The sequence below is a fragment of the Balaenoptera musculus genome, chromosome 20 (genome assembly GCF_009873245.2).
Source record: "Balaenoptera musculus isolate JJ_BM4_2016_0621 chromosome 20, mBalMus1.pri.v3, whole genome shotgun sequence".
NCBI lineage: Eukaryota > Metazoa > Chordata > Mammalia > Artiodactyla > Balaenopteridae > Balaenoptera > Balaenoptera musculus.
In genome coordinates, this window is record NC_045804.1 from 49,818,465 (window position 1) to 49,845,944 (window position 27,480).

The following is a 27,480-nucleotide window of genomic DNA, read 5'->3' on the forward strand; positions in this document are numbered from 1 at the left end:
AAAAAGATATCTTTCAAATGAATGCATGAATGTGCAACCCTCCCTGGGTCTCATTTTCTTCTATCAGAAAAATAGCTGAATTAGATGATTTCTAAGTTCTTTACTGCTTGCAGTCATTCAAATAAAGTCAGTAATCCAAAAGGCTAAAACCAGCAGATTTAGTTTATCTTCCCCTCGAAAGGACACGCCATATAGAATTACACCTTCAAACATATTCACACCTGGATCAACAACTCTAGAGACCATTACCTGCTGGGAGTCTGGCTATTGACACAAATAGATACAGCAGATCTTCTTCTCAGCTGAAGACACAGTTCCCTCAGGTAGCCCCACTAGTAGCTGGATAATCTCCTAACAACAGACAAAAAACCAATTTCCATTTGCTCTTGTGATGTGCATTGCATCAACAGTCTTATTACTGCTCAGACATGTCTCCTGAATTGTGCTTCAGTTTCTAACCTAGCCCATCCACCTTCTCTGTATGCTCTGTCATGGCCGTGTGGCAGAATGAAATCCCACCTAGGTTAACTCTTGGTTGCTGAAAACCTTCCACCATAAATAGACAGGTAGCAGTTGACTGTGGTCACACTGCATTTTACTAGAGTGGAGTGTACAAATCACTATCTGCAAAACCATTGTAAGAAACAGCCAATTAATACTGTTGCATCTTGGTCCTTCAACTGTAAAAGTCAGTTTGTATATTTACCCACATCTCATTGCCAAAATTTAAGGCAGTTAAAGTATTAGATCAACTACGCTTGTACAATTTGAATATTCTACAATCAAAAAAGCACCCTGAGTTGCTTAAAATAAACTCTCACAAAATGACCTATGAACTAACAGCTTTTGAATTATTACTTTTCTAATATTAGATGCCTCAGCACTTTTTTACAAATTGAGTGTCAGTGGAATATAACTTAGGTTTTAACTAAAACTGCAGAAGGTAGTATTTAAGAAAAATGAAATTCCCATAATAAAAAAAAAAAAAAAAAAAAAAGTTTATTTGCATAACTTGTACACATCTACCTCCCATGACGTGCCAAACAAAAATAAATTTTCCGATACTTTTAATGTTGACACTCTACAACACTATTCTCAGTGGCCAAGAAAAACTTCTTCCTCTAAGTACACTAAAAATAAAATTACCCTGAATTTCTCACTGTTGTTTAGAAAAAATATTCAATATTTCATATATTAAATCTCTATTGTATCATTAGCCTAGCTTAATAACAATTCTATGATTCTTTACAGTTTCATATTTGCCTGAAAACAAAAACAACAACGGTATACGGATTTTTTAAAAAGGTCAGGGCTTCCCTGGTGGTGCAGTGGTTGGGAGTCTGCCTGCTAATGCAGGGGACACGGGTTCGAGCCCTGGTCTGGGAGGATCCCACATGCCGCAGAGCGACTGGGCCTGTGAGCCACAACTACTGAGCCTGCACGTCTGGAGCCTGTGCTCCGCCACAAGAGAGGCTGCGATAGTGAGAGGCCCATGCACCGCGATGAAGAGTGGCCCCCGCTTGCCGCAACTAGAGAAAGCCCTCGCACAGAAACGAAGACCCAACACAGCCAAAAATAAATAAATAAATAAATTTAAAAAAAAAATTCCTATTAAAAAGGTCAGCTTTAGCCACTTTGGAGAGCAATTTGGCAACATCTAGCAAAATTAAAACTGTGGACATCCTATATGACCCAGCAACCCTACTTCAGAATACACACCCTAGAACGGTGGCTTTTGAACTTTTTGGTACCAGGTCTCCCTCATACTCTAAAAATGACTGAGAACACCAAAGAGATTCCATTTATGCAGAAGATACCTATTGATATTTACCTTATTGGAAAGTAAAAGCGAGAAAGACTTAAGACACTTGTAAATTCATTTAAAATAACAATTCTTTCATATTAATGTAAATAAAATTTAATTAAAATAATTACATTTTCCCAAACCAAAAAAAATTAGTGAGAAGAGTGGCATTGTGTTATGTTTTTTGTGAATCTCTTTAATGCCTGGCTTAATAAAAAATACCCAGATTCTCATATCTGATTCTTCAGTCAGTGTGTTGCAAATCAACATCATGTATCCTCTGGAAGGCTCCATGGTACATTCATGAGACAGCAAGCATGAGTAAGGGCAAATAACATCTTAATATTATTTATAAAGATAGTTTCGCTCTCATGGCTCAGACCACACTTTGAGAACCACTGCCCAAGAGAAACTCAAGAACGTGTATAAAAATGTCCTTTCTAGTATTGTTTGTTGTAATACGAAAGTGGAACTTACATATCTGTTCATCTGCAGGGGACTACAAGGTCCATGGGGGCTGCACTATTGCTGCTTTGCTCACCCCCATATTTCCAGTGACCCACATGGTGGGTGCTCAGTAAGTATTTGTGTAAGGAGTGAAGGAAGTGACAGAGATACTGAGGGAGAAAGTGCAAACATTATCTGTGCCCTCCTCAGTGAAAGCACCGAGTCCTAACCACTGGACTTGCTTTAAAATTTAACTGTACTGTATTTCGTGGACATTTTTCACCGATGTAGACTTTTAGTTCACAGGGTAGGAATAGCCAAAAGCCATATGATTCTTGTAGGAGACTAGGAGTCTCCTAGAGTCTATTGTCTATTGTCTCAAGACAATAGACAATAGAAGGAGTCTATTGTCTAAAAATAAAAGTGTATTTAAGGTGTTTTAATCTGTTAATAACCACGGGCTGCAAACTACTGCCACCTACTGGTGCATTAAGAAGTCCACATGGGCTTCCCTGGTGGCGCAGTGGTTGAGAATCTGCCTGCCAATGCAGGGGACACGGGTTCGAGCCCTGGTCTGGGAAGATCCCACATGCCGCGGAGAAACTAGGCCCGTGAGCCACAGTTGCTGAGCCTGCGCGTCTGGACCCTGTGCTCCGCAACAAGAGAGGCCGCGATAATGAGAGGCCCGCGCACCGCGATGAAGCGTGGCCCCCACTCGCCGCAACTAGAGAAAGCCCTCGCACAGAAACAAAGACCCAACACAGCCATAAAAAAAAAAAAAAAAAAATAAATAAATAACACCCCCCCCCCCCAAAAAAAAGAAGTCCACACGTTATGGGCAAAATGGTCTTTGCTGTTAAGAAAAAAAAATAACTGAATATTTTGCCCAGATCTTGTTTGGAGGTATTCTGTAATTCAGACAGAAAATTGAATTATTAAAGATTTTTTTAGAAATGAGATAATTAATATAGAGCTCTTTGTTACCCCTGTAATTTGCACGTACATTGGAGGATTTTCTTAAGATAATTTAGATAAATTTGTTAACATTTCTCAGACCAAACAGCAAAATCAATGGTTAAAACAAATTAATAGATTATTGTCTTCACTTAAAGATATTTTCCTTTCTCTCCTCTTTTCTTGCTTTTACTTGGTCTCTGATTTACATAGTGAGAGATTCTTTTAAACTGCATGCAGAAAAAAAACAGCAGTCCATAGTAACTGCCCAATAAACGTTTGCTCATGATAAAGAAAACACAAACATCCATGGCCTTTTTTTCTTTTTTAAATAAATTTATTTATTTATTTTTGGCTGCGTTGGGTCTTCGTCACTGTGCGGGGGCTTTCTCTAGTTGCGGCGAGCGGGGGCTACTCTTCCTTGCGCGCAGGCTTCTCATTGTGGTGGCTTCTCTTGTTGCGGAGCACGGGATCTAGGCGTCCGGGCTTCAGTAGTTGTGGCTCGTGGGCTCTAGAGTGCAGACTCAGTAGTTGTGGTGCATGGGCTTAGCTGCTCCATGGCATGTGGGATCTTCCCGTACCAGGGCTCGAACCTGTGTGCCCTGCATTGGCAGGCAGATTCTTAACCACCGTGCCACCAGGGAAGTCCCATGGCCTTTTTTTCAATACCCGTTTTTGTTCACTTTTGTATCCTCAATGGCTAGCACATAAGGGATCTCAATAAATATTGTGGAAGGAAGGTGGGGAGGGAAGGAGAGAAGATGAAAGGGAGGAAGGAAGGTTGATTATGCTCAAAAAAAGAGATAGAAGGCTATAATCTTCAGAGTGTCTTCCATCTCCATGATTCTTGAACGTTAGTAACTATGTCAAAGAAGTCATGGTGAATTACGAAGATTTCAAAGGCAACCAAAAATCATTCCAATATAGGGATTCAGGAGTTCTTACCCTTCATCACCAACGAAACAGCCCTGCCCTAAAGATGATTACCAGGGAGTCCTAATTTTTCAAATACTCCCTATCTAAATCTCCACAGTTATGAATCTGGGTAGGGAAAATTCATCAAAACAGGAAAATATTCACCCAACTTCCAATTAGTCCCCTTGCAAAAATCCCCCCTGACTTAATATCCATGTCTAGTCCCACCTATCTAGTTAACATCTTGTCCCTCAGGTGATGTAAACATTGTATAATAAAATTAAAATACTGTACAATGAAAATTTATTACAAAGTAAAGTTACAAATCTTCCAACAAAAGAAGAAGCATTGCACAAAGTACATAAAAGTGATGGGGGAAATGACTTGAATCACAAGCAACACCACTGATGTATAAGAATATGGCAAAGAAAATTGATACAAAGAAGATTACATGATAGTGACAGATGCTTCACATTCTGGTTATCTATTGCTGCTTAACAAATCGCCCCCAAATTCACTGGCTTAAAACAACAACAACCTCTCATTCTCTCTCGCAGTTTCTATGGTCAGGAATTCATAAGGGGCTGGGCTGGGCTGGGTAGTTCCCGCTCCAGGTCTTTCAGGCAGGTGCAGTGGGATGGTGGCTCCCCCATCTCACACCCAGGTACCCTGCCCTGTTGAACCCTTAATAGGTCTCTGTTACCTTTAGGATAAAGCCAAGAAGCCTACATGTGGCTTTCCAGACACTCTGTGGCCCAATCTTTCCAAGCTCATCTCATTTTCACCATCCACTCACACTGGCCTCCAGCTTCTCAGACACTGCCACAGGGCCTTACACAGATAGTTCCTGCTGCCTGTAATGCTCTCTCCTGCAGCCTCCCATAGTAGACATCTGCTACTTTGCCTGTCTTAAGAGCTGTCTCATTTTTCTGGTAAAAACAAAAAGAAACCAAGAAACTGACTTTTCTTTCCATCCCCCGATGGGTCTAGCAGTAACATGGCTCCCTTTCCCTATCCCAACGTGTAATCCAAGCTGATCCATCAAAGTACCTTATCTACTGGATACAGTGATTGATCCAGTGTTGGACATGTGATCCAAGCAGAACCAATCAGAGTCCTTTTTCTGTAATTTCTATAGATGCCCTTCTGCAATCCTGGGCACTGAAACATATCTCCATGTGGGGGGAAAAAATCTATGAAGTTAACAGAGAGAAAAGCGAAATCAAGAAATGGAGAGAGAGAAAAGAGTCCTGATGACAGTGCTTAAATCCTTGAATTCTGGCCTTTGTGGAAGCCAGTCAACCCCCTGGACTTTCCTGTCACATATGTTTAAGTAGAGGTGGGTTTCTGTTACTTTCTTGTCCTTCATCTGCTTAACTCTTCAGGGAGAGCCTGATTCCAGGCAGCTTTCACAGACCTTCCTGTGTACATCAAATCTTCTTTTATAAACACTTAGAGCACTTTGTACTCTCCAGAACAGCACTCACTACTGTTAACATTTTATATTTATTCATGGGATTGTTTAAATAGCTCCTCTTCGTGACCTTAAGTTCCATGAGACAGCCTTGGGTTTGCTCAGCATTCATTGAATCACCAGCGCCTGGCAGAGAGCGAGCACACCGTACGTATTTGTAGAGCAAATGAATCACATAATGAATTCACACTGCTGACAGGCGCAGCATGTTAAACCCAGATGAGATCAGACAGTTTTTTTGTTCTTTTTTAAAAAATGACTAAAAAGCCAAAGCAAACCACTCTCAACGACTTTACATTTCGCAACAAAAATGTAGCTACTGTTCTTCCCTCTCCCCTCCATTTTCATTCTTCTGGCTTAAGCAGATTTTGGTTCTTAAAACAAAACAAAAACACTATTTTGTTCTTTTAAAAGTAATATAAGAAATACAAGAAAACATTCAGGGTTATAAGTTTTTTTTCTGAAAAAAGAAGAGTAAATGAAGAGAGGACTACCCCTACCAGATTTTAAAACATATTTAAAAGCTCACAATTATAACAGTTTATTATCAAAGCAGAGAGAGAGAAACAGATAAGCAGACAGAAAGTACCTCAAATACATAACCAAGGACATGTGTGAATTTAGTTAATGATAAAAACAGCATTTAGGGGCTTCCCTGGTGGCGCAGTGGTTGAGAGTCTGCCTGCCAATGCAGGGGACAGGGGTTCGAGCCCTGGTCTGGGAAGATCCCACATGCCGCGGAGCAGCTGGGCCCGTGAGCCACGACTACTGAGCCTGCGCGTCTGGAGCCTGTGCTCCGCAACAAGAGAGGCCGCGATAGTGAGAGGCCCGCGCACCGCGATGAAGAGTGGCCCCCACTTACCGCAACTAGAGAAAGCCCTCGCACAGAAACGAAGACCCAACACAGCCATAAATAAATATAAATAAATAAATAAATAAATATTTTTTTAAAAAACAACAGCATTTAAAAATCAGTGAGGAGGGCCCTCCTGGTGGCACGGTGGTTAAGAAGCCCTTGTGCCACAACTACTGAGCCTGCGCTCTAGAGCCTACGAGCCACAACTACTGAGCCTGCGTGCCTACAGCCTGTGCTCTGCAACAAGAGAAGCCACCGCAATGAGAAGCCAAAGCCACCTCAATGAGAAGCCCGTGCACCGCAAGGAAGAGTAGCTCCCGCTCCCAGCAACTAGAGAAAGCCCACAGGCAGCAAAAAACACACAGTGCAGCCAAAAATAAATAGATAAAGTTAAAATAAACAAAAATCAGTGAGGAAAAGTAGGATAATCCATTAAATTGGACTCAGAGAGGTTAGGTAATTTGCCCAAAGTCACACAGCCCATAAATGGTGGGTCAGCGATTCTGTCTGACTTTGAGTGTCTTTATGTTCTCACTTCAGAACTTGCCCTTTTAAACATTTCGCTATCCTTGTTTATCTCTGTACTACCAAGCCTTTGAGAGGGCACTGCAAACAGAAGGCATCAATGAATGAGACCACAAAAGCACGCAGGGAAACAAAAAAAATTAAAAATTAGAACAAAAGCGTGGTTATCTGACAGGGTCCCCCACCCAGACCGACTGGCCAGAGGCCAGCTGTGGGCGACTCTAGGACCCCCCGGAGGACTTGCGTCTCGGTGGTGGCCTCGCATACGTTACTTGGCGCCTGCAGGTGCACCAACCTGCACGGCGCTGGACCCTCAGGACTCTGCTCGCGCGAGACCGAGCGAACGACGCCGAACCTGCGCAGGAAAGACCCTTGAGCGGGTGGGAGGCGGCTTGGGGGCGCGCCCGCGGATTAGTGGGCACAGCCTGGTCCGGCGTCGGGGCGAAGGACGGCCGCCTGGTGGAGCACGCCGGAAGTGGCCGGCCGCCGCGGTCACGATGTCCAGGGTGGTGGCGCCGCGCCGGAGGGAGGAGCTGGGGCTGATCGCTGGCGGCCGTGCAGGTGGCCACGGTCGAGCGGGAGGCTAGGGGTGTCCTGGAGGTGAGACCCCGCTGCGATCGCAGAACTGGGGGCCCCAGCGCCTGGGTCCCCTGGGGAAGCGGGGTGGAGAGCAGATCTTCGGAGGTGGGCGCTGACCCCTCATTTCTCCGAACCGGGAGAGGCTGCGGCCTCCGGGACTTAGGCGCCGGGTGCGCGCGGCCAGACCTTCTATGCCCTTGGCCCTCTCCTGGGTCTCGGCGTACCTCGCCCATCTCCACACATACCACACACCCCTACCCCCACCCCCACCCCCGCGCCGCGTCCCCCTTTTCCAGTCTGTTCCAGTTCCCTCCTGTGAGTACTGCAAACCGCATCTCCCCCAGGCCCAGAATCAAACCCCAGGCATGAATTGACCCTGTTCCTTGCACAATGCCGTGTCAGGCGCGTAGAACGCTCCAGGAGTAACTGACAGACCCCTTGGGAAGACTAGACTGACTGAACCACAGGAATGAACTGTACGGTTCAGACATGTTGTAATACCTGATCTAAAATGTTCGTACTGTTGGGAGTTCGGAGGAGGGAGGGATTTGGGCTGGTCTCTTCTTTGTAAACGTCTGCATATTCTTTTAGGGGTAGCGCCTAAAGTTATTTTCTTTGGGAAGCCTTCCAGGATTGCCAACTCCCTCCCTCCCTCTTTAAGCTTTTCATCTTTTTTTAGCTTGTTTGGCGTCTATTTCACAAACGCTTACTACCTGGTTCCCTGTGTGTCTGTTTATCTAAGTCTTCCAGGCCCCTAGGCAGGGACTCCATCTTGTGTAGCATCACCTAATGCATGCACATGAATATGAATTAAAAGGATTGAAATAGTTAGAAGGTACTAACTAAGGTGAGCCTAAAACAGTGGGAGGAATTTGTGTAAGTCAGAGGTTGTAAAAGTATGGCCCCTGGGCCAGATTAGACTGTAGACACTTTTTTTTTTTTTGGCCGCTCCCTGCAGCTTCCGGGGATCTTAGTTCCCTGACCAGGGATTGAACCCCGCCACTGCAGTGAAAGCGCAGAGTCCTAACTAACCACTGGACTGCCAGGGAATTCCCTGTAGACACATTTTCCTGACTCATGCTGTTTGTTTTTACTTGAATTAGTGGCCAACATTTTAAAATCAGAAAATTTCTTTCACGTCCACTCACTCAAAAATCTGGATTTTCAGCACCTCTTGGACAATCAGAAGATGTGGCCAAATAGGGCACACATGTCTGCATGGTGCAATTAGGAGGAACTGAGTAGCAGCTCCCTCCTTTCGACTCAGTACAAAATTTGCAGATCCCCAGTCCCCAGTAATCATTGCCTCCCGGACACTGCAGCAAAGTATCAGTTGTCATTTATCACCTTATTTGCTTCACCCATTCTGATTAACTGCCTGGCCTCTTGCTGCATTTGATATTGATGTAGATGAAGAAGAGTAGGAAGGACATCACAAATAGGAGAGTCATGGGCACAGGGACAGAATGGGAAGAAGCCTAGTATATGGGAATTTAGGGAGAATACGAGAGCATAGGTTTGCTCTTTCGTGAATCATAGAATGGGGCTATTGTTATGGGTTGAATTTGTCCCCCAACAAGGATATGTTGAGGTCTTAGCCCCCAGTGCCTCAGAATGTGACCTTATTTGGAAATAGGGTCATTGCAGATGTAACTAGGTAAGATGAGGTCATACTGGAGTAGAATGGGCCCCTAATTCAATATGACTGGTGTCCTTATAAGAAGATGGCCAGGTGAAGAGACAGAGACAGCGAGAATGCCATGTGAAGGTGGAGGCAGAGGCTGAAGTACTGCATCTACAAAGTAAGGAACACAAGGATTGCCAGATGTCACCAGAAGGTAGGAGAGAGGCATGGAACAGTTATCCCTAGGAGCCTGCAGAAGGAAGCCACCCAGCCAACACCTTCATTTCAGACTTCTAACCTCCAGAACTGTGAGAGAATAAATGCCTGTTGTTTTAAGTCACCCAGTTTGTGGTATTTTGTCATGGCAGCCCTAGGATATATTACAGTTCTGTGAGTCAAAAAGAAGCTATTATTTCCTTTAATGGGTGATAGAAAAGTCATGGTAGATTTTTGATCATTGGTGTCATCAGTGCTTTAGAAAATTATTTCATCCGACAGTGTTTATCAGCAGTGATGTGGAGCCAGAAAACGTTTAGAGATTTTACGAGAATCCAAGCATGAGGTGAGAAGGTTCTGGGTTAAGATGGAGTTGGAACAGTTTTCAGAGTTAGTTAGTAGGTACGGATAGAAGGGATAGAGAGAGAGGAGTCCAAGATGACTTGCCTCCCAGAGCGGTGCTTCTCAGATTGTAGCAAGCTGAGAATCACCTGGAGTCGTGAGCTGGGTAAGCACAGATTGGCTGGGCCCTCCCCAGAGACTGACTCAGTAGGTCTGGGTGGTGCTTGAGAATTGGCATTTCAGCCAAGCTCCTCAGGCTACTGTGGCTGGTGTGTGGTCACATTTTAGGTGGCAGTAACCAGAAAATGTAAGACTTATAAATGTATACACATCTAACAACAGAACTGCAAAGTATATGAAGCAAAAATTGACAGAACTGAAAGGAGAAATAGATAATTCTACAATAGTACAGACATACCTCAATTTATTGTGTTTTGCTTTATTGTGCTTCATGGATATTGCATTTTTTACAGATTGAAGGTTTGCGGCAAGCCTGCGTTAAGCATGTCTATCAGTGTCATTTTTCCAACACCCACTTGCTCACTTCATGTCTGTGTCACATTTTGGGCAATTCTTGCAATATTTCAAGCTATTCATTATGATTATATTGTTATGGTGACTGGTGATCTTTGATGTTACTGTTGAAAAAAGATAATGACTAACTAAAGACTCAGATGATGGTTAGAATTTTTTAGCAATAAAGTATTTTTAATTAAAAAAAAAAAACTACTGCGTTTCTGGCTTAGGAACCCCTAGAATACAAGCCCCATTAGGGGCTTCTTCACCAGAGTATCACAGGGCCTAGAACAGTGCCTGGACACTATAGGCTCATGTTAAATATTTGTTCAGTGAAAACTGGTCATTTAGGCAGAAATAGATAGTAAGAAGGGGCAATACATTTAGAAGCAAAATGTTGAGTTCATTTTCATGCATTTGATTCTTCTTGACTGTCAGTAAGACATTGGACTGGAGATGCATTGTGAATATAGACTACAATGTAGGTGAGGGATAGGAGTTTTAGATTTATGATTCATTCTGGACAAAAGTGATCACTGAAGCCAGAGGTGATATGGTCATTGAGATACTGAATATAAAAGGAGAGGACTAGAAGGAAGGAAAAGCTGAAAGGGTAAAGACAATAAAAAAAAGTAGAGTGGGTGGAGTATCATGCATTATGGAAGCCAAGGGAGAAAAGAATTTCAGGGATTAGTCAAGGGAAAGAGGGACGAGAGTTAACCTACTATTCATTTATTTAATGATTTTTTAAAATAAATTTATTTATTTATTTACTTATGGCTGAGTTGGGTCTTTGTTGCTACGCGCAGGCTTTCTCTAGTTGCGGTGAGCAGGGGCTACTCTCTGTTGCGGTGCGCAGGCTTCTCATTGCGGTGGCTTCTCTTGTTGCGGAGCATGGGCTCTAGGCGCGTGGGCTTCAGTAGTTGTGGCTCACGGGCTTAGTTGCTCCGCGGCATGTGGGATCTTCCCGCACCAGGACTCGAACCCATGTCCCCTGCACTGGCAGGCAGATTCTTAACCACTGTGCCACCAGGAAAGCCCCTATTCAATGATTTTTTTTTTTAATTGACTATTCTTTTTTTTTTTTTTAAGTGTGGGTTGGGAATCTATTTATTTTTTATTTTTGGCTGCGTTGGGTCTTCGTTGCTGCACGTGGGCTTTCTGTAGTTGCGGCGAGCAGGGGCTACTCTTCGTTGCGGTGCGCGGGCTTCTCATTGCGGTGGCCTCTCCCGTTGCGGAGCACGGGCTCCAGGTGCACGGGCTTCAGCAGTTGTGGCACATGGGCTCAGCAGCCGTGGCTCACAGGCTCTAGAGCACAGGCTCAGTAGCTGTGGCGCACAGGCTTATTTGCTCTGTGGCATGTGGGATCTTCCCAGACCAGGGCTCGAACCCGTGTTCCCTGCATTGGCAGGCGGATTCTCAACCACTGTGCCACCAGGGAAGTCCCTTCAATGATTTTTAATTGAGCACCCACTATGGTCCAGGTACTGTTGCAACACTGAACAAAACAAAGACCCCCATCCCCACAGAGCTTACACTCTTGGGAGGCTTACACTGTAGAGGTGTGTGGCTTTATATACATTGGGGTGGGGTTTTTTTTTGGGGGGGGGGTTGTTTTTTGTTGTTGGTGTTTGTTTTGCTGTGCCGCGTGGCTTGCGGATCTTAGTTCCCCAACCCAGGCCACGGCAGTGAAAGTGCCGAGTGCTAATCACTGGACCACCAGGGAATTCCCGGGGTGGGTTTTTAAAAATGTGTACAATAACACTTTGGAGTAAGTGGTATTTCTGCTTTACATTTGCAGAAATGATAGTTGGGGGAGATTAAGAAGCTGGGATTCTAATTTGGTTCTGCTTGCTTCCAAAGCCCTGTTGTGTTCAGAACTCTAAGCTGCCTCCGAGCTGTAATCGCCAGTGTCACTTTTCTGCTTTAGATACTACTTATATGCTGATGATTCCAAAATCTGTGTGTCCATTCTAGATTTTCCTCCTGCGTTCCTGACCCACTGATTCATTGGCTTCTCAGAAGTTTTCTCCTGGATGCCGCACAGGTACGTCAAATATAACATGTCTGAAGTGGAATTCACCACCTCCTCCCCCTCACCGCCACTCTTTTAGTCCCACTACCCAGCTTAGGCAGTTGTCCAAGCTAGAAACTTGGGTGTCATCCTTAATGCCTTCTCTTTTCCCTCACACCTTCCATTCAGGACAGCACCGATTCTCCCTGTTTTTGCTTCTTTAATATACTTTAAAATGTCTCCAGTCCCAGTAACTCACTGTCAGTGATGAGGCCCTCACTGTCTCCATCATAGATTCTGCTGTAGTTTCCTAAGCAATATCCCAGCTTTCAGCCTTGCACCCTCTAGTCTGTTCTCCATAAGCTGTCAGAGCAGTCTTTTAAAAAGATAAATCTAATTGTGTCATTCTCCTGCTTTAATCTCTTCCGGGGTTCCCCACTGCCTTCAGGAGAAAGGCCAAGCTTCTTAGCCTGGGATACACGGCCCTCCATGGTTTGACCGCCGCTTCCCCAGCTTCATCGTTTACTGTCTGTATTCTGGGCTTCAGTCATATTGTGCATCCATGAACACATCGTAGCTTCTCTCACCTCCTGGCCTTTGTACATGCTTCAGCCTCAATCTGAAAAGCCCTTCCTTCTTCTTTTAGTCTAGTTATCTCAAATTGTCTTTCAGGCCTCACCTTAGAAGCTGCTTCCTTCAGGAAGTTTCCTCATCCATCCCACCCCCCTCAGGTTGTGCTCTTCTCATGAGGTCCCACGGCACCCACACTTACCCTTATTGTGCATTTAACACATTTAATTAACACCACACGCTAGTCAAGGGCAGGGACTCTGTCCTCATTATTGTATTCTAACCACCTAGCATGGTGCTTGGCCCATCATAGGGGCTCAGTTAAAGAGCAATAAATACTAGAGAATGGAAGAGACAAAATACAGTAAAGATGAGGAGTCATTGCAAAGAGAGAGTAACGTGAGGTGATTTTTACCACGTGGTCTCATATTTTTAAAGCGAGGGGCAAGATTATCTACTGAGACCAAGGGAATGCAGGAAGTAGTAGAGATTTAAAAAGGAAAGGAAAGCTATGGAGTATCTGCTGCCAACTCCCTATTGGGTAGTTGCAGAACAGGAACTTCTGTTTCAGGAATTCAAGATGTTGCAGGATGTGGCTGTGAATGAATCGCAGAAGGATGCTGGGCCTCAGGTCCACACTCAGTGGAATCCCTGCATGGCAGAGATACTAGAGGAAGAGACAGAGCTGGTCTCACCGAGTAGGGGCTCTGTCCTCTAACTTAGATTCTATGCACCCCGAATTCTCTGAGTTTCAGTTGAAAAGCAAAAAACAAGAAAAGGTTTTAAAGAGCTCAGTGGAATTGGAGGATTAAGGATTCCCAATGGCTTTGACTCTTGGAGACAAGATAAGATGCTTCTGCTCTTTGTTGAAGGGCACCTAGCCTAATCTGTGGAGTTGACAACTCCTTGCCTTTCCCTGAGCTTGGCTCCTGTTAGAAACCAAGAGATGACGAGAAACTCGACTCATCTTCAGATCTTTGGACCTATTCTCCCACCCTCCAAACCTACTCTTCCTTCTCTGACCCCTGTCTTCATAAACAGCACCATATCCCACCCATTGCCTAAGCCAGAAAACTGAAAGTCATTCTTGAATCCTTTCTTCCCCCACTTGCAGTTACCATGTTTCGTTGATTCAGGTTCTCCCATACTGGACAGTGCTCACCTTATTCCAGCACTGGCCACACTATCTTCTTGTCCATTTACACATATATCTCCCTTCATTGAACTGTAAGTTCCTTGAGGGCAGGGATGTTCACCTTTGTATTGCCAGTACCTAGTACAGTGTCTGGAATATGGTGGGTGCTTAGTTAATGTAAGTTAGGTGAACACATCAGTGAATGATATGAAATAACAATGCCCTTTTCCCAGAAGCTCTGAGTTCAGCTGGATTGGATTGTAGAGGAGGACTCATCTCTGATCAAGCCTATGTTTCAGATACTGTACCCTTCTCCAGACATCCTCTGAGGCGAAGAGTTCCTTAAATTACTCCCTATTCCTTTCACCTATGGAATTGGATGAAAATGTTGAGCAGAGAATGCCATTCATCTCTGCAGGGAATGCTGTGTGGGACTAAGGACTGGGTACTTTGCCATACCTATGCCTGTGGTAAAGGTTGACCCTAATGATTCTTACGGAGAGGAGTCCTTTTAGCACTATTTCTAAACAAATTTTTGTTTCCTCTTTCTTAGCCCCCTTCCTATTCTTCTTGTATCATCTTCACTTTGTTCTAGATCTAAAATGAAATGATAATATGTACCTGTATCAGTCAGGATCCAGTCAGGAGACAAAAACTATACCAGTAGTTTAAACAAGGGACATTTAATATAAAGAATATTTAACCGGTAAAGGTAGCTAACTACTAAAAGGATCTAAAGAAAACTCTAAGGAGTATAGAAATAGATAACGCAGGAAGCCGTCTTACCTCTAGGACTAAGGAGGAGTAAATAAGGAAGGAACCACAAATTTAGAAGAGGGCTCCCCCCAACCCAAAGCAGGAATTCAGACTTTTTTGGATGGGTTGTGGTTGCCAAAGAAACATAGCCTGCTGGTGTAAAGAAATTTGTCAGAGGGCATGTCTGTCAGCATGGCCTGCCAAATGACAGAGAAATTCACTGAAGGGTGCAGGCAGGCTAGAGGTAATCCATAGGAAAGGCCTGCTGGGTAGTGGAAAAACTCACTGGAGGGTTGGGTAGGCCAGAGCTGGTTGGTCTACCCCATCAAGCCTCCCTTATATTGATTTGGGGGCCCCACCAAAAGACAAAGCAGCTCAAAAGTACCAAGAGAAACCCCTTTCTCTTTGTGTGGCTTACAGTGTTCCTCCAGCACCCTCTATTGACAAAGCCAGCCAACAAAAGGGAACTGTTTCCAGGGTCCAGCTCCAGTATCACAAGCAGGGCAAAGAGGACAATAAGGGCATGTATACTGTGATCCCATTTTTGTATCAGAAAAAAATTTATGCCCAGAAATAAGACTGGGAGAATATACAACAAAATATTGGTTATCTTTAGTTTCTTCTCTGTGCTCTTCTCTACTCTTGATTTTTCCTATAATGAGCATGTAGTATTTTTATGATCAAAAATGGAAAAAGTGGGAACTCCCCTGGCAGTCCAGTAGTTGACTCTGCACTTCCAGTGCAGGAGGCGCGGGTTGCAGAGGGCACAGGTTCGATCCCTGGTCGGGGAATTAGGATCCTGCATGCCACGAGGCGCAGCCAAAAAAAAAAAAGTGTTTCTCTGTAATTTTATTTTATTTTTCGCTGCACTATGTGTGGCATGCGGGATCTTAGTTCCCTAACCAGGGATCAAACCCGCGCCCACTGCAGTGGAAGCGCAGAGTCTTAACCACTGCTCAGAGTCTTAACCACGGGACCAGCAGGGAAGTCTGTTTCTCTGTAATTTTGAAAGATTATTCCTCTAAAATTATGGGGAAAGACCAATCATGAAACATATAAAGGTTTGGATCTTCTTTTAAAATTATGTATTTCTACTTGAGATGCTATCTGTTGATCCCTGTCATGACAGATAGGCAAATTAACACAATTTATACTTAACTCCCACTACCTCTCCTCCTCTATTCTACAAAAATAATTTCCAATTGTTTAATGTCAGTTCCATATTTAAATTGATTCAACACTACTCATCCATTGTTTTACAATGTTCTCTGAGGTCCTGAATGTTTATTTTCACTCATTTCTTCATTGGCTATATCTCATTGCCCAGCAGTTCTTTTCAAAAAGGGCTGCCTGTCATACTCCCTGAGTTTTACCTACTTGAGAACGTTTGCCTATTTTAATATGAGGGAACAGTTTGCCAAGTAAAAAATGATCAAGTCACACTTTGTGTCTCTTCAGAACTTTACAGGCATTACTATACTCTGGCATGAGTGTAACATGGAGGAGTATAAACTCAGCCTGAAATTCCCTCTTGCCCATTACTTGCTCCTCTGCCTCAGATCTTCATTTGTTCATTTATTCCTGAAATTTAGTTACTTCACCAGGCTATGCCTTGGTGTGGACTGTTCTATATCAACTTTCTATGGACTACACTGTATCCTTCCAAATAGACTCAAGTCTTTATTTCAGCCACATTTCCTTCTGTTATGTTTGAATGGTTTTTTTCCCCTTCTGTTTGTTCTTTTCTCTTCTTTAGGAACACTAATTATATATATATTTGAATATCTTTCTGTAGCAACTTGTTTTCTCTATAATCATATTTATATCCACTGCATTCTGTGTCATCTCTCCAGGCCTCATCATGTCCCTGTAGTGATTATTTTTCTTTTTTCTTTGATGAGTTTCATCTACGTAATGCATTTAGTTTTCCCTTCCACTTTTTTCCTTCAGCTCTGCCAGATTACTTCTCACTTCTTTTTATTCTTTTATAATCTACAATCTATTTTGAGCTCTTATATGTCTTCTTTGAGTTTTCATTTAAACAGTGGTTTTGTCTATAATTTCTTTGAGATAGTGGAGAGCTCTGCTGAATGCGTCCTATTAATTCCTTTGCTGTTCCTCTTGGGTGTATGCTCCTAATCCCTCTGTTACCCATGTTGCTTTCTTTCCTAAAGCAACAACCACCTGTTTTCAAGCACACATCCCACAAAGTTACCTGAATGATTACTACGCAACAGTGCATGAAGCAGGTTCTCTATGAAAGAGGCAAGAGGCAGATCTGCTGCCACAAACACCTTCTCATCAAATCTACAGGCATTATCTCCCTTCAGCTTTTGGAGATCAACATGGCACAGAAAAAGCCCTGTAGATCACTGGACTTTCATAGCACAGTCTGACAGTCACATTCATCTCCTTTCTTCATCTTGCTCCACAGCTGCCAGTGTTCCTCAGCCAGGTACCAGGTGGAAGACAACCTAAATGATCTGCCGGCACTGTTTCTTCTTTAGCATCTTCCCCTGCCACTCTGATATATCAGACTAGATCTCTATGGGACAGTCCCTGCTTCTGTCACCCGCCTCCACGCCATGGCTCTAGATCTCTTCACTCTAATTAGAAGATCACTGACCATGCCTTTCAGGATATGATACTTTGGGAGACATCTGTACATGACCTTTTTTTTGAAGATGGAGTTCACCTCATTTGTCATTCTTTTAACTGTTTTCAGTGGGTTTTGAGAAATGCCTTTTCCATCTTTTAAACTGTTTCTAAATTTTGAACACTATATATCAAACAAACCCCCAAAAAAATCACTTTAAGGGAAAATTATGACAAAGCCAATTCTTTCCAGTATTTTATTTGAATGTTAAATAAATAAAATCCAGCCTAGATATGGAGGTTTGTGCTAGGGACACATTACTTAATGATAATTCTTGGGCATAAAGGGTAATGATTAATGATAATAGTAGTAATAGTAACAGCAGCTGACACTTACATAGTGCTTTCTATATGCCAAGCATGGTTCTAAATGTTTTACAGATATTTAATTCTCATAACAACTCTATGAGGTAAATACTATTATTATCTCCATTTTAGAGATGAGGAAACAGGCACAGAGAGCTGCAGCAACTTGCCTAACATCACACAGTCAGTAAGTGATGGAGATAGGATTCAAACCCAGGCAGTTTGCCCGACAGTCAGTTAAGAATCCACACTCTTAATCTCTATGCTGTGTTGCCTCTTATTCATTGCAAAAAGATTACTGACTAGAGTGTTCCAATCCCCCGGGCCAAGGTGAAATGGCTCTCTCAAGGAGCTCAGAAATGTGTTTTTGTGACTGGGCAAGGTCAGGGATTTAATGATATGAACACTCAAAAGCAATAAACTCATCTGTCTTCCAGTTGCAGGAGGATACAAAATTGCCATACAAAGGAGGCAGTTCCACCAGAATACCAGAAAGAAAAATGCCAGGTCTGAGAAAGGGAGAATTGATTTCTATTAAAATGGCAGCCAAGCATTTTTATTCTGAGGCATAGTTTCATATTTGTTTAAATATGTCATGATATATTGGGAGGAATGGTTAGTGGATCAGTTATTAATTTATCATATCTCAACTCCAAATCTACCCTTCTTTGCTTTGCTTAAGTTACGGGATATGGACCATTTCTCCTTTGCCAGCTGGTACAAGATTTAGATTTTGTCAATAGAGGATGCTGGAGGGAAATGCAAGGCCATAGGAAAAGGAAGGAACTTCTTTTCCTGGTGCTGGTGTGCTATTTTATTTTATTTATTGGTGTGGCTCCCAGCAGATCAACTTGTGGGAGGCCTGGTGGCAATCACCCTAGTGAGTTGCTTCCTGTGAACCCATTCTGGCCTGGCCTCAGGGCCCAGCAGGTTCCTACTCCATCAAACAGGCCACTTCCAGCTCCAGACTGCCCACCTCCAGTGAATTCTTCCACCACCCTGCAGGCCACCCACACACACCAGCTCCAGCCTGCACCCCGGCAAGTTTCTTCTCCACCAATAGGGTGTGTGTTCCTGTGGTAGCCACAATCCCTCTGAAAAACGTCTGAATCTCAGCTCCAGCAGGGAAGAGTCTTCTTCCAAGTTCCTTGTTCCTCCCTCTGAGACTTCCCAGTGTAGGAAAGAGGTGAAAATTTGTATTTTAGGAATTATAGAATGGTCTACTTATTATTTCAGATTCTGAGACCAAAAATAAGATGAAAGATTGAAAGACAAAGATGGAAATTTCTGAAGAAAAAGATTCAGCAAGGGCTGTATCAGAAAGACTCCAAAGACAGATCTCCCAGGAATGTGGGTTAGTTGAAACTGGTGATCCTGAGGACAGGTTATTGAGGTATTGGGTAAGCCCCTTAGAGGATGCAGTGGGACATCCCCCTTCCCAAGAGAGAGGTATCAGGGAAGTGAATCTGATCCCCAAGAAAGCCATTGCAGGAGAGAGAGTCCATGGATGTAAGGAAAGAGAAAAAATACTTTCTGCAGGAGAAAGATCCCACAGATATGAAGTCTGTGGCCAGAGCTTCAAACAGAAGTCAGAAATAACTGAACATCAGAAAACCGGTAATATAAAGAAAACTTATGAATGTAAGGAATGTGGAAAAACTTTCAATCGGAGCTCAAACCTGATTGTACATCAGAGAATTCATACAGGAAAGAAACCATATGTATGTAGTGAATGTGGAAAAGACTTTAATCAAAGTTCAAATCTTATTATACATCAGAGAATTCATACAGGAAAGAAACCTTATATATGTCATGAATGTGGAAAAGACTTCAATCAGAGATCTAACCTGGTCCGACATAAGAGAATTCATAACGACGAGAATCCCTATGAATGTAAAGAGTGTGGAAAGGCCTTCAAGGGAAGCTCAAACCTTGTCCTGCACCAGAGAATTCACAGTGGAGGGAAGCCATATGTATGTAATGAGTGCGGGAAGGCCTTCAATCAAAGCTCAGATCTTATTATCCATAACAGAATTCACACTGGAGAGAAACCCTATGAATGTTATGAATGTGGACAAACCTTCAGTCAGAGTTCACACCTTGTCACACATCAGAGAATTCATACTGGAGAGAAACCCTTCAAGTGCAACACCTGTGAAAAGGCCTTCAGGCAGCGTTCACGCCTCACAGAACACCAGAGACTCCACAGTGGGGAGAGACCCCATGAATGTCGCAAATGTGGGAAATCCTTCAGTGGGCGCACAGCCTTTCTTAAACATCAGAGACTACATACTGTAAAGGAACTTGAATGTGAAAAAGCCTGCACTTCTGACTTAGCTCTTATCCAACAACAGAAAATTCACAGGGAAGAAAAACATTATGAATGTACTGAGTGTGGAAAAACTTTCCGGGGAAGTTCAGATCTAATTCGGCATTGGATAACTCACACTGGAGAGAAACCCTATGAATGTAGTGAATGTGGGAAAGCCTTTAGCCAGAGGTCGCACCTTGTTACACATCAGAAAATTCACACTGGAGAGAAGCCCTATCAGTGCAATGAATGTGGGAAAGCCTTCCGGCAGCGTTCACTCCTCGTCCAGCATCACAGAATCCACAGTGGTGAGAAACCCTATGAATGTAAGGAATGCGGAAAAGCCTTCATCTGGCGCACGGCTTTTCTCAAACATCAGAGACTTCATACTGGAGAGAAACTTGAGAAAGGTGAGAAAACATTCAGCAAGGAAGAGTTGCTTAGAGAAGAGCAGAGAATTTGCCAAGAAGTGAAAGCTTATCAGTGCAGTCAGTGTGGTAGAACTTTCCGAGGCAGCTCAGACCTCATCCGACATCAGGTAACTCATTCAGGAGAGAAACCCTATGAATGTAAAGAATGTGGGAAAACTTTCAATCAGAGCTCAGACCTTATGAGACATCACAGAATTCATAGTGGAGAAAAACCTTATATGTGCAATAAATGTGGGAAATCTTTCAGGGGCAGCTCAGATCTCATTAAACACCACCGTGTTCATACTGGAGAGAAACCCTATGAATGCCCTGAATGTGGGAAGGCCTTCAGTCAGAACTCCCACCTTGTTAGTCACCAGAGAATTCACACTGGAGAGAAACCCTTTGAATGTAGCAACTGTGGGAAGGCCTTCAGTGGGCACACAGCTTTTCTTAAACATCAGAAACTTCATACTGGAAAGGAGCTTGGGGAACACAAGAGCGTCCACAAACAGGACTTATTCTAATAGGTAACAGAGACCTAATGAACATAGGAAAAACCGGATGGAGACCACATCATATTGCACAATAGAAGGTTTTTATTGCTGAAAACTCTTTGAAGGTAGGAAAACATTAGAAGAGCCCTACTGGATGGAAAACATATAAGTGTAATGTGGGAAAGCTCTTGGACATAATCACCTTTTTTCTGCCTCAGAGTTGACACTGGAGTATGGTCCCCAGGATAAAATTAATTGAGAATGTTTTACGGTACTTCCATTGTTAATAAAATCATTAGAAATCACTTTGTCAACAACCCCCAAACTAAATTCTTCATGGAAGGAGCCATTTCAATCTCAACTACCTAGTCCAGTGACAAGTATAAATCTGTTTTAGGTACTTTAGAGTGATTAATCTTTCTCTGGGATGAGTTCTTCCCGTTTAGATATATATTTATACATATTCCCCTTTTATCTCCTTATAAAAATATGCTTATGCATATGTGATAATACTAATTAGAATGATCCATTAATTCAGGGGTCCCCAACCTCTGGGCTGTGGACAGTACTGGGCCGAGGCCTGTAAGGAACCAGACCGCACAGCAGGAGGTGAGCATCGGGCGAGCAACTGAAGCTTCATCTGCCGCTCCCCATCGCTCGCATTACCTCCTGAACCATCCTCCTCCCCCTCCACCCCTGATCTGTGGAAAAATTGTCTTCCACGAAACCGGTCCCTGGTGCCAAGAAGGTTGGGGACCACCGCATTAATTGAGAAGAAACAAAAAATAATAGAAATGACTTGATAACAGGAGAGCTGAAGGCCAGGACACAAGAGCCAAGTGAGGTATTCCCCAGAGAAAGAATGGTGATGATTAGGAGTATCAGGAAATGAAAGAGCAAAGAAAGGACAGTGGGTGTCGGGAATAGGAATTGACTGAGTGCCAGGGAAGAGCATTTAGGTGACCTGAGTTGCTGGGAATTAGAAGAAAGCAACAACTGTGAAAGGTCAGGTGATTAGAGGAGAGTGGTTTTATCTTGAACCAGGCCTTTGTAATTATTTGAGAACTGGAGAGTCTAAGTAGAACTCTGAAAGAGATCAGTGGGGGGGTGCCTTCAAGATGGCAGAGAAGTAAGACGTGGAGATCACCTTCCTCCCCACAAATACATCAAAACTACATCTACATGTGGAACAACTCCTACAGAACACCTACTGAACACTGGCAGAAGACCTCAGACTTCCCAAAAGACGCCCTCAGGTGACCTACACACAGAGGTGGGGCCAAATCCAAAGCTGAACCCCAGGAGCTGTGCAAACAAAGAAGAGAAAGGGAAATCCCTCCCAGCAGCCACAGGAGCAGCGGATTAAATCTCCACAATCAAATTGATGTACGCTGCATCTCTGGAATACCTGAATAGACAACAAATCATCCCAAAATTGAGGTGGCAGACTTTGGGAGCAACTGTAGACTTGGGGTTTGCTTTCTGCATCTAATTTGTTTCTGGTTTTATGTTAATCTTAGTTTAGTATTTAGAGCTTATTATCATTGGTAGGTTTATTGATTTGGTTGCCCTCTTCCTTTTTTTATTTTATACATATATATATTCTTTTCCTTTTTCTCTTTTTGTGAGTGTGTGTGTGTATGCTTCTTTGTGTGATTTTGTCTGTATAGCTTTGCTTTTGCCATTTGTCCTAGGGTTCTGACTGTCCATTTTTGTTTTTAGATTTGTGTTTTTTTAGAATAGTTTTTAGCACTTTTATCATTGGTGGATTTGTTTTTTGGTTTGGTTGCTCTCTTCTTTCCTTCTCTTTTTTTTATTACTTTTTAATTTTTTAATTTTTAATAATTTTTTCTATTTTAATAACTTTATTTTATCCTTCCTTCCTTTCTTTCTTTTTCTCCCTTTTCTTCTGAGTTGTGTGGCTGACAGGGTCTTGGTGCTCTGGCCGGGTGTCAGGCTTGAGCCTCTGAGGTGGGAAAGTCAAGTTCAGGATATTGGTCCACCAGAGACCTCCAGCCCCCACGTAATAGCAAACGGCGAAAGCTGTCCCAGAGATCTTCATCTCAACGCTAAGACCCAGCTCCACTCAACGACCAGCAAGCTACAGTGCTGGACACCCTATGCCAAACAACCAGCAAGACAGGAACACAGCCCCACCCATTAGCAGAGAGGCTGCCTAAAATCATAATAAGTTCACAGACACCCCAAAACACACCACTGGACGTGGTCCTGCCCACCAGAAAGACAAGATCCAGCCTCATCCACCAGAACACAGGCACCAGTCCCCTCCACCAGGAAGCCTACACAACCCACTGAACCAACCTTACCCACTGGGAGCAGAAACCAAAAACAATGGGAACTACAAACCTGCAGCCTGAGAAACGGAGACCCCAAACACAGTAAGTTAAGCAAAATGAGAAGACAGAGAAATACACAGCAGATGAAGGAGCAAGGTAAAAACCCACCAGACCAAACAAATGAAGAGGAAATAGGCAGTCTACCTGAAAAAGAATTCAGAGTAATGATAGTAAAGATGATACAAAATCTTGGAAATAGAATGGAGAAAATACAAGAAACGTTTAACAAGGACCTAGAAGAACTAAAGAGCAAACAAACAATGATGAACAACACAATAAATGAAATTTAAAATTCTCTAGAAGGAATCAATAGGAGAATAACTGAGGCAGAAGAACGGATAAGTGACCTGGAAGATAAACTAGTGGAAATAACGAATGCAGAGCAGAATAAAGAAAAAAGAATGAAAGAAATGAGGACAATCTCAAAGACCTCTGGTACAACATAAAACTCACCAACATTTGACTTATAGGGGTCCCAGGAGAAGAAGAGAAAAAAAAAGGGACTAAGAAAATATTTGAAGAGATTATAGTTGAAAACTTCCCTATTATGGGTAAGGAAATAGTCAATCAAGTCCAGGAAGCACAGAGAGTCCCATACAGGATAAATCCAAGGAGAAACACGCCAAGACACATATTAATCGAACTATCAAAAATTAAATACAAAGAAAAAGTATTAAAAGCAGCAAGGGAAAAGCAACAATTAACATACAAAGGAATCCCCATGAGGTTAACAGCTGATCTTTCAGCAGAAACTCTGCAAGCCAGAAGGGAGTGGCAGGACATATTTAAAGTGATGAAAGGGAAAAACCTACAACCAAGATTACCCAGCAAGGATCTCATTCAGATTCGACAGAGAAATTAAAACCTTTACAGACAAGCAAAAGCTAAGAGAATTCAGCACCACCAAACCAGCTTTACAACAAATGCTAAAGGAACTACTCTAGGCAGGAAACACAAGAGAAGGAAAACACCTACAATAACAAACCCAAAACAATTAAGAAAATGGTAATAAGAACATATATATCGATAACTACCTTAAATGTAAATGGATTAAATGCTCCAACCAAAAGACATAGACTGGCTGAATGGATACAAAAACAAGACCCGTATATATGCTGTCTACAAGAGACCCACTTCAGACCTAGGGACACATACAGACAAAGTGAGGGGATGGAAAAAGATATTCCATGCAAATGGAAATCAAAAGAAAGCTGGAGTAGCAATTCTCATATCAGATAAAACAGACTTTAAAGTAAAGAGTATTACAAGAGACAAAGAAGGACACTACATAATTATCAAGGGAATCCAAGAAGAAGACATAACAATTGTAAATATTTATGCACCCAACATAGGAGCACCTCAATACATAAGGCAAATGCTAACAGCTATAAAAGGGGAAATCAACAGTAACACAGTCATAGTAGGGGACTTTAACACCCCACTTTCACCAAGGACAGATCATCCAAAATGAAAATAAATAAGGAAACACAAGTTTTAAATGATACATTAAACAAGATGGACTTAATTGATATTTATAGGACATTCCATCCAAAAAACAGCAGATTATACTTTCTTCTCAAGTGCTCAAGGAACATTCTCCTGGATAGATCATATCTTGGGTCACAAATCAAGCCTTGGTAAATTTAAGAAAATTGAAATCATATACTTGATATGATTGAAAAGATACTTATCTTTTCTGACCACAACACTATGAGACTAGATATCAATTTCAGGAAAAAGTCTGTAAAAAATACAAGCACATGGAGGCTAAACAATACACTACTAAATAACCAAGAGATCACTGAAGCAATCAAAGAGGAAATCAAAAACTACCCAGAAACAAATGACAAAACAACGACCCAAAACCTATGGGATGCAGCAAAAGCAGTTCTAAGAGGGAAGTTTATAGCAATACAGTCCTACCTCAAGAAACAAGAAACATCTCAAACAACCTAACCTTACATCTAAAGCAATTAGAGAAAGAAGAAGAAAAAAACCCCAAAGTTAGCAGAAGGAAAGAAATCATAAAGATCAGATCAGAAATAAATGAAAAAGAAATGAAGGAAACGATAGCAAAGATCAATAAAACTAAAAGCTGGTTCTTTGAGAAGATAAACAAAATTGATAAACCATTAGCCAGACTCATCAAGAAAAAAAGGGAGAAGACTCAAATCAATAGAATTAGAAATGAAAAAAGAGAAGTAACAACTGACCCTGCAGAAATATGAAGGATCATGAGAGATTACTACAAGCAACTATATGCCAATAAAATGGACAACCTGGAAGAAATGGACAAATTCTTAGAAAAGCACAACCTTCTGAGACTGAACCAGGAAGAAATAGAAAATATAAACAGACCAATCACCAGCACTGAAATTGAAACTGGGATTAAAAATCTTCCAACAAACAAAAGCCCAGGACCACATGGCTTCACAGGCAAATTCTATCAAATATTTAGAGAAGAGCTAACACCTATCCTTCTCAAACTCTTCCAAAATATAGCAGAAGGAGGAACACTCCCAAACTCATTCTATGAGGCCAGCATCACCGTGATACCAAAACCAGACAAAGATGCCACAAAAAAAGAAAACTACAGGCCAATATCACTGATGAACATAGATGCGAAAATCCTCAACAAAATACTAGGAAAAAGAATCCAACAGCACATTCAAAGGATCATACACCATGATCAAGTGGGGTTTATCCCAGGAATGCAAGGATTCTTCAATATACGCAAATCAATGTGATAAACCATATTAACAAATTGAAGGAGAAAAACCATGTGATCATCTCAATAGATGCAGAAAAAGCTTTTGACAAAGTTCAACACCCATTTATGATAAAAAACCCTCCAGAAAGTAGGCATAGAGAGAACTTACCTCAACATAATAAAGGCCATATATGACAAACCCACAGCCAACATCGTTCTCAATGGTGAAAAACTGAAACCATTTCCACTAAGATCAGGAACAAGATAAGGTTGCCCACTCTCACCACTATTATTCAACATAGTTTTGGAAGTTTTAGCCACAGCAATCAGAGAAGAAAAAGAAATAAAAGGAATCCAAATCGGAAAAGAAGAAGTAAAACTGTCACTGTTTGCAGTTGACATGATACTATACATAGAGAATCTTAAAGATGCTACCAGAAAACTACTAGAGGTAATCAATGAATTTGGTAAAGTTGCAGGATACAAAATTAATGCACAGAAATCTCTTGCATTCCTATACACTAATGATGAAAAATCTGAAAGAGAAATTAAGGAAACACTCACATTTACCATTGCAACAAAAGGAATAAAATACCTAGGAATAAACCTACCTAAGGAGACAAAAGACCTGTATGCAGAAAACCATAAGACACTGATGAAAGAAATTAAAGATGATACAAATAGATGGAGAGATATACCATGTTCTTGGATTGGAAGAATCAACATTGTGAAAATCACTATACTACCCAAAGCAATCTACAGATTCAGTGCAATCCCTATCAAACTACCAATGGCATTTTTCACAGAACCAGAACAAAAAATTTCACAATTTGTATGGAAACACAAAAGGCCCTGACTAGCCAAAGCAATCTTGAGAAAGAAAAAACGGAGCTGGAGGAATCAGGCTCCCTGACTTCAGACTATACTACAAATCAAGACAGTATGGTACTGGCACAAAAACAGAAATATAGATCAATGGAACAGGATGGAAAGCCCAGAGATAAACTCACCACATATGGTCACCTTATCTTTGATAAAGGAGGCAAGAATATACAATGGAGAAAAGACAGCCTCTTCAATAAGTGGTGCTGGGAAAACTGGACAGCTACATGTAAAAGAATGAGATTAGAACACTCCCTAACACCATACACAAAAATAAAATCAAAATGGATTAAAGACCTAAATGTAAGGCCAGACACTAAAACTCTTAGAGGAAAACATAGGCAGAACACTCCATGACATAAATCACAGCAAGATCCTTTTTGACCCAGCTCCTAGAGAAATGGAAATAAAAACAAAAATAAACAAATGGGACCTAATGAAACTTAAAAGCTTTTGCACAGCAAAGGAAACCATAAACAAGATGAAAAGACAACCCTCAGAATGGGAGAAAATATTTGCAAATGAAGCAACTGACAAAGGATTAATCTCCAAAATATACAAGCAGCTCATGCAGCTCAATATCAAAAAAAACAAACCCAATCTAAAAATGGGCAGAAGACCTAAA

At 42.1% G+C, this 27,480-nt stretch overlaps 2 protein-coding genes across 4 annotated transcripts in view; both read left to right on the forward strand.

Moving 5' to 3' along the window:
- Positions 1–7,370: 7,370 nt before the first annotated feature.
- ZNF232 (zinc finger protein 232) overlaps positions 7,371–27,480 on the forward strand; it is a 41,810-nt gene continuing 21,700 nt past the window's right edge. For 2 of the 3 annotated variants that reach the window (XM_036836259.1, XM_036836257.1), the window contains exons 1-2: positions 7,430–7,575; positions 12,230–12,299. The gene's annotated coding sequence lies outside the window, so the exon portion shown is untranslated. Of the gene's footprint in view, positions 7,576–12,229; positions 12,300–27,480 lie in introns of all 3 variants that reach the window. The other variant, XR_005017746.1, reaches the window with a different exon arrangement.
- Positions 18,945–21,493, forward strand: ZNF594 (zinc finger protein 594). The gene is given in 1 exon segment (XM_036836256.1): positions 18,945–21,493. A coding segment is annotated over 1 exon segment (1,992 nt). The 3' UTR covers positions 20,937–21,493.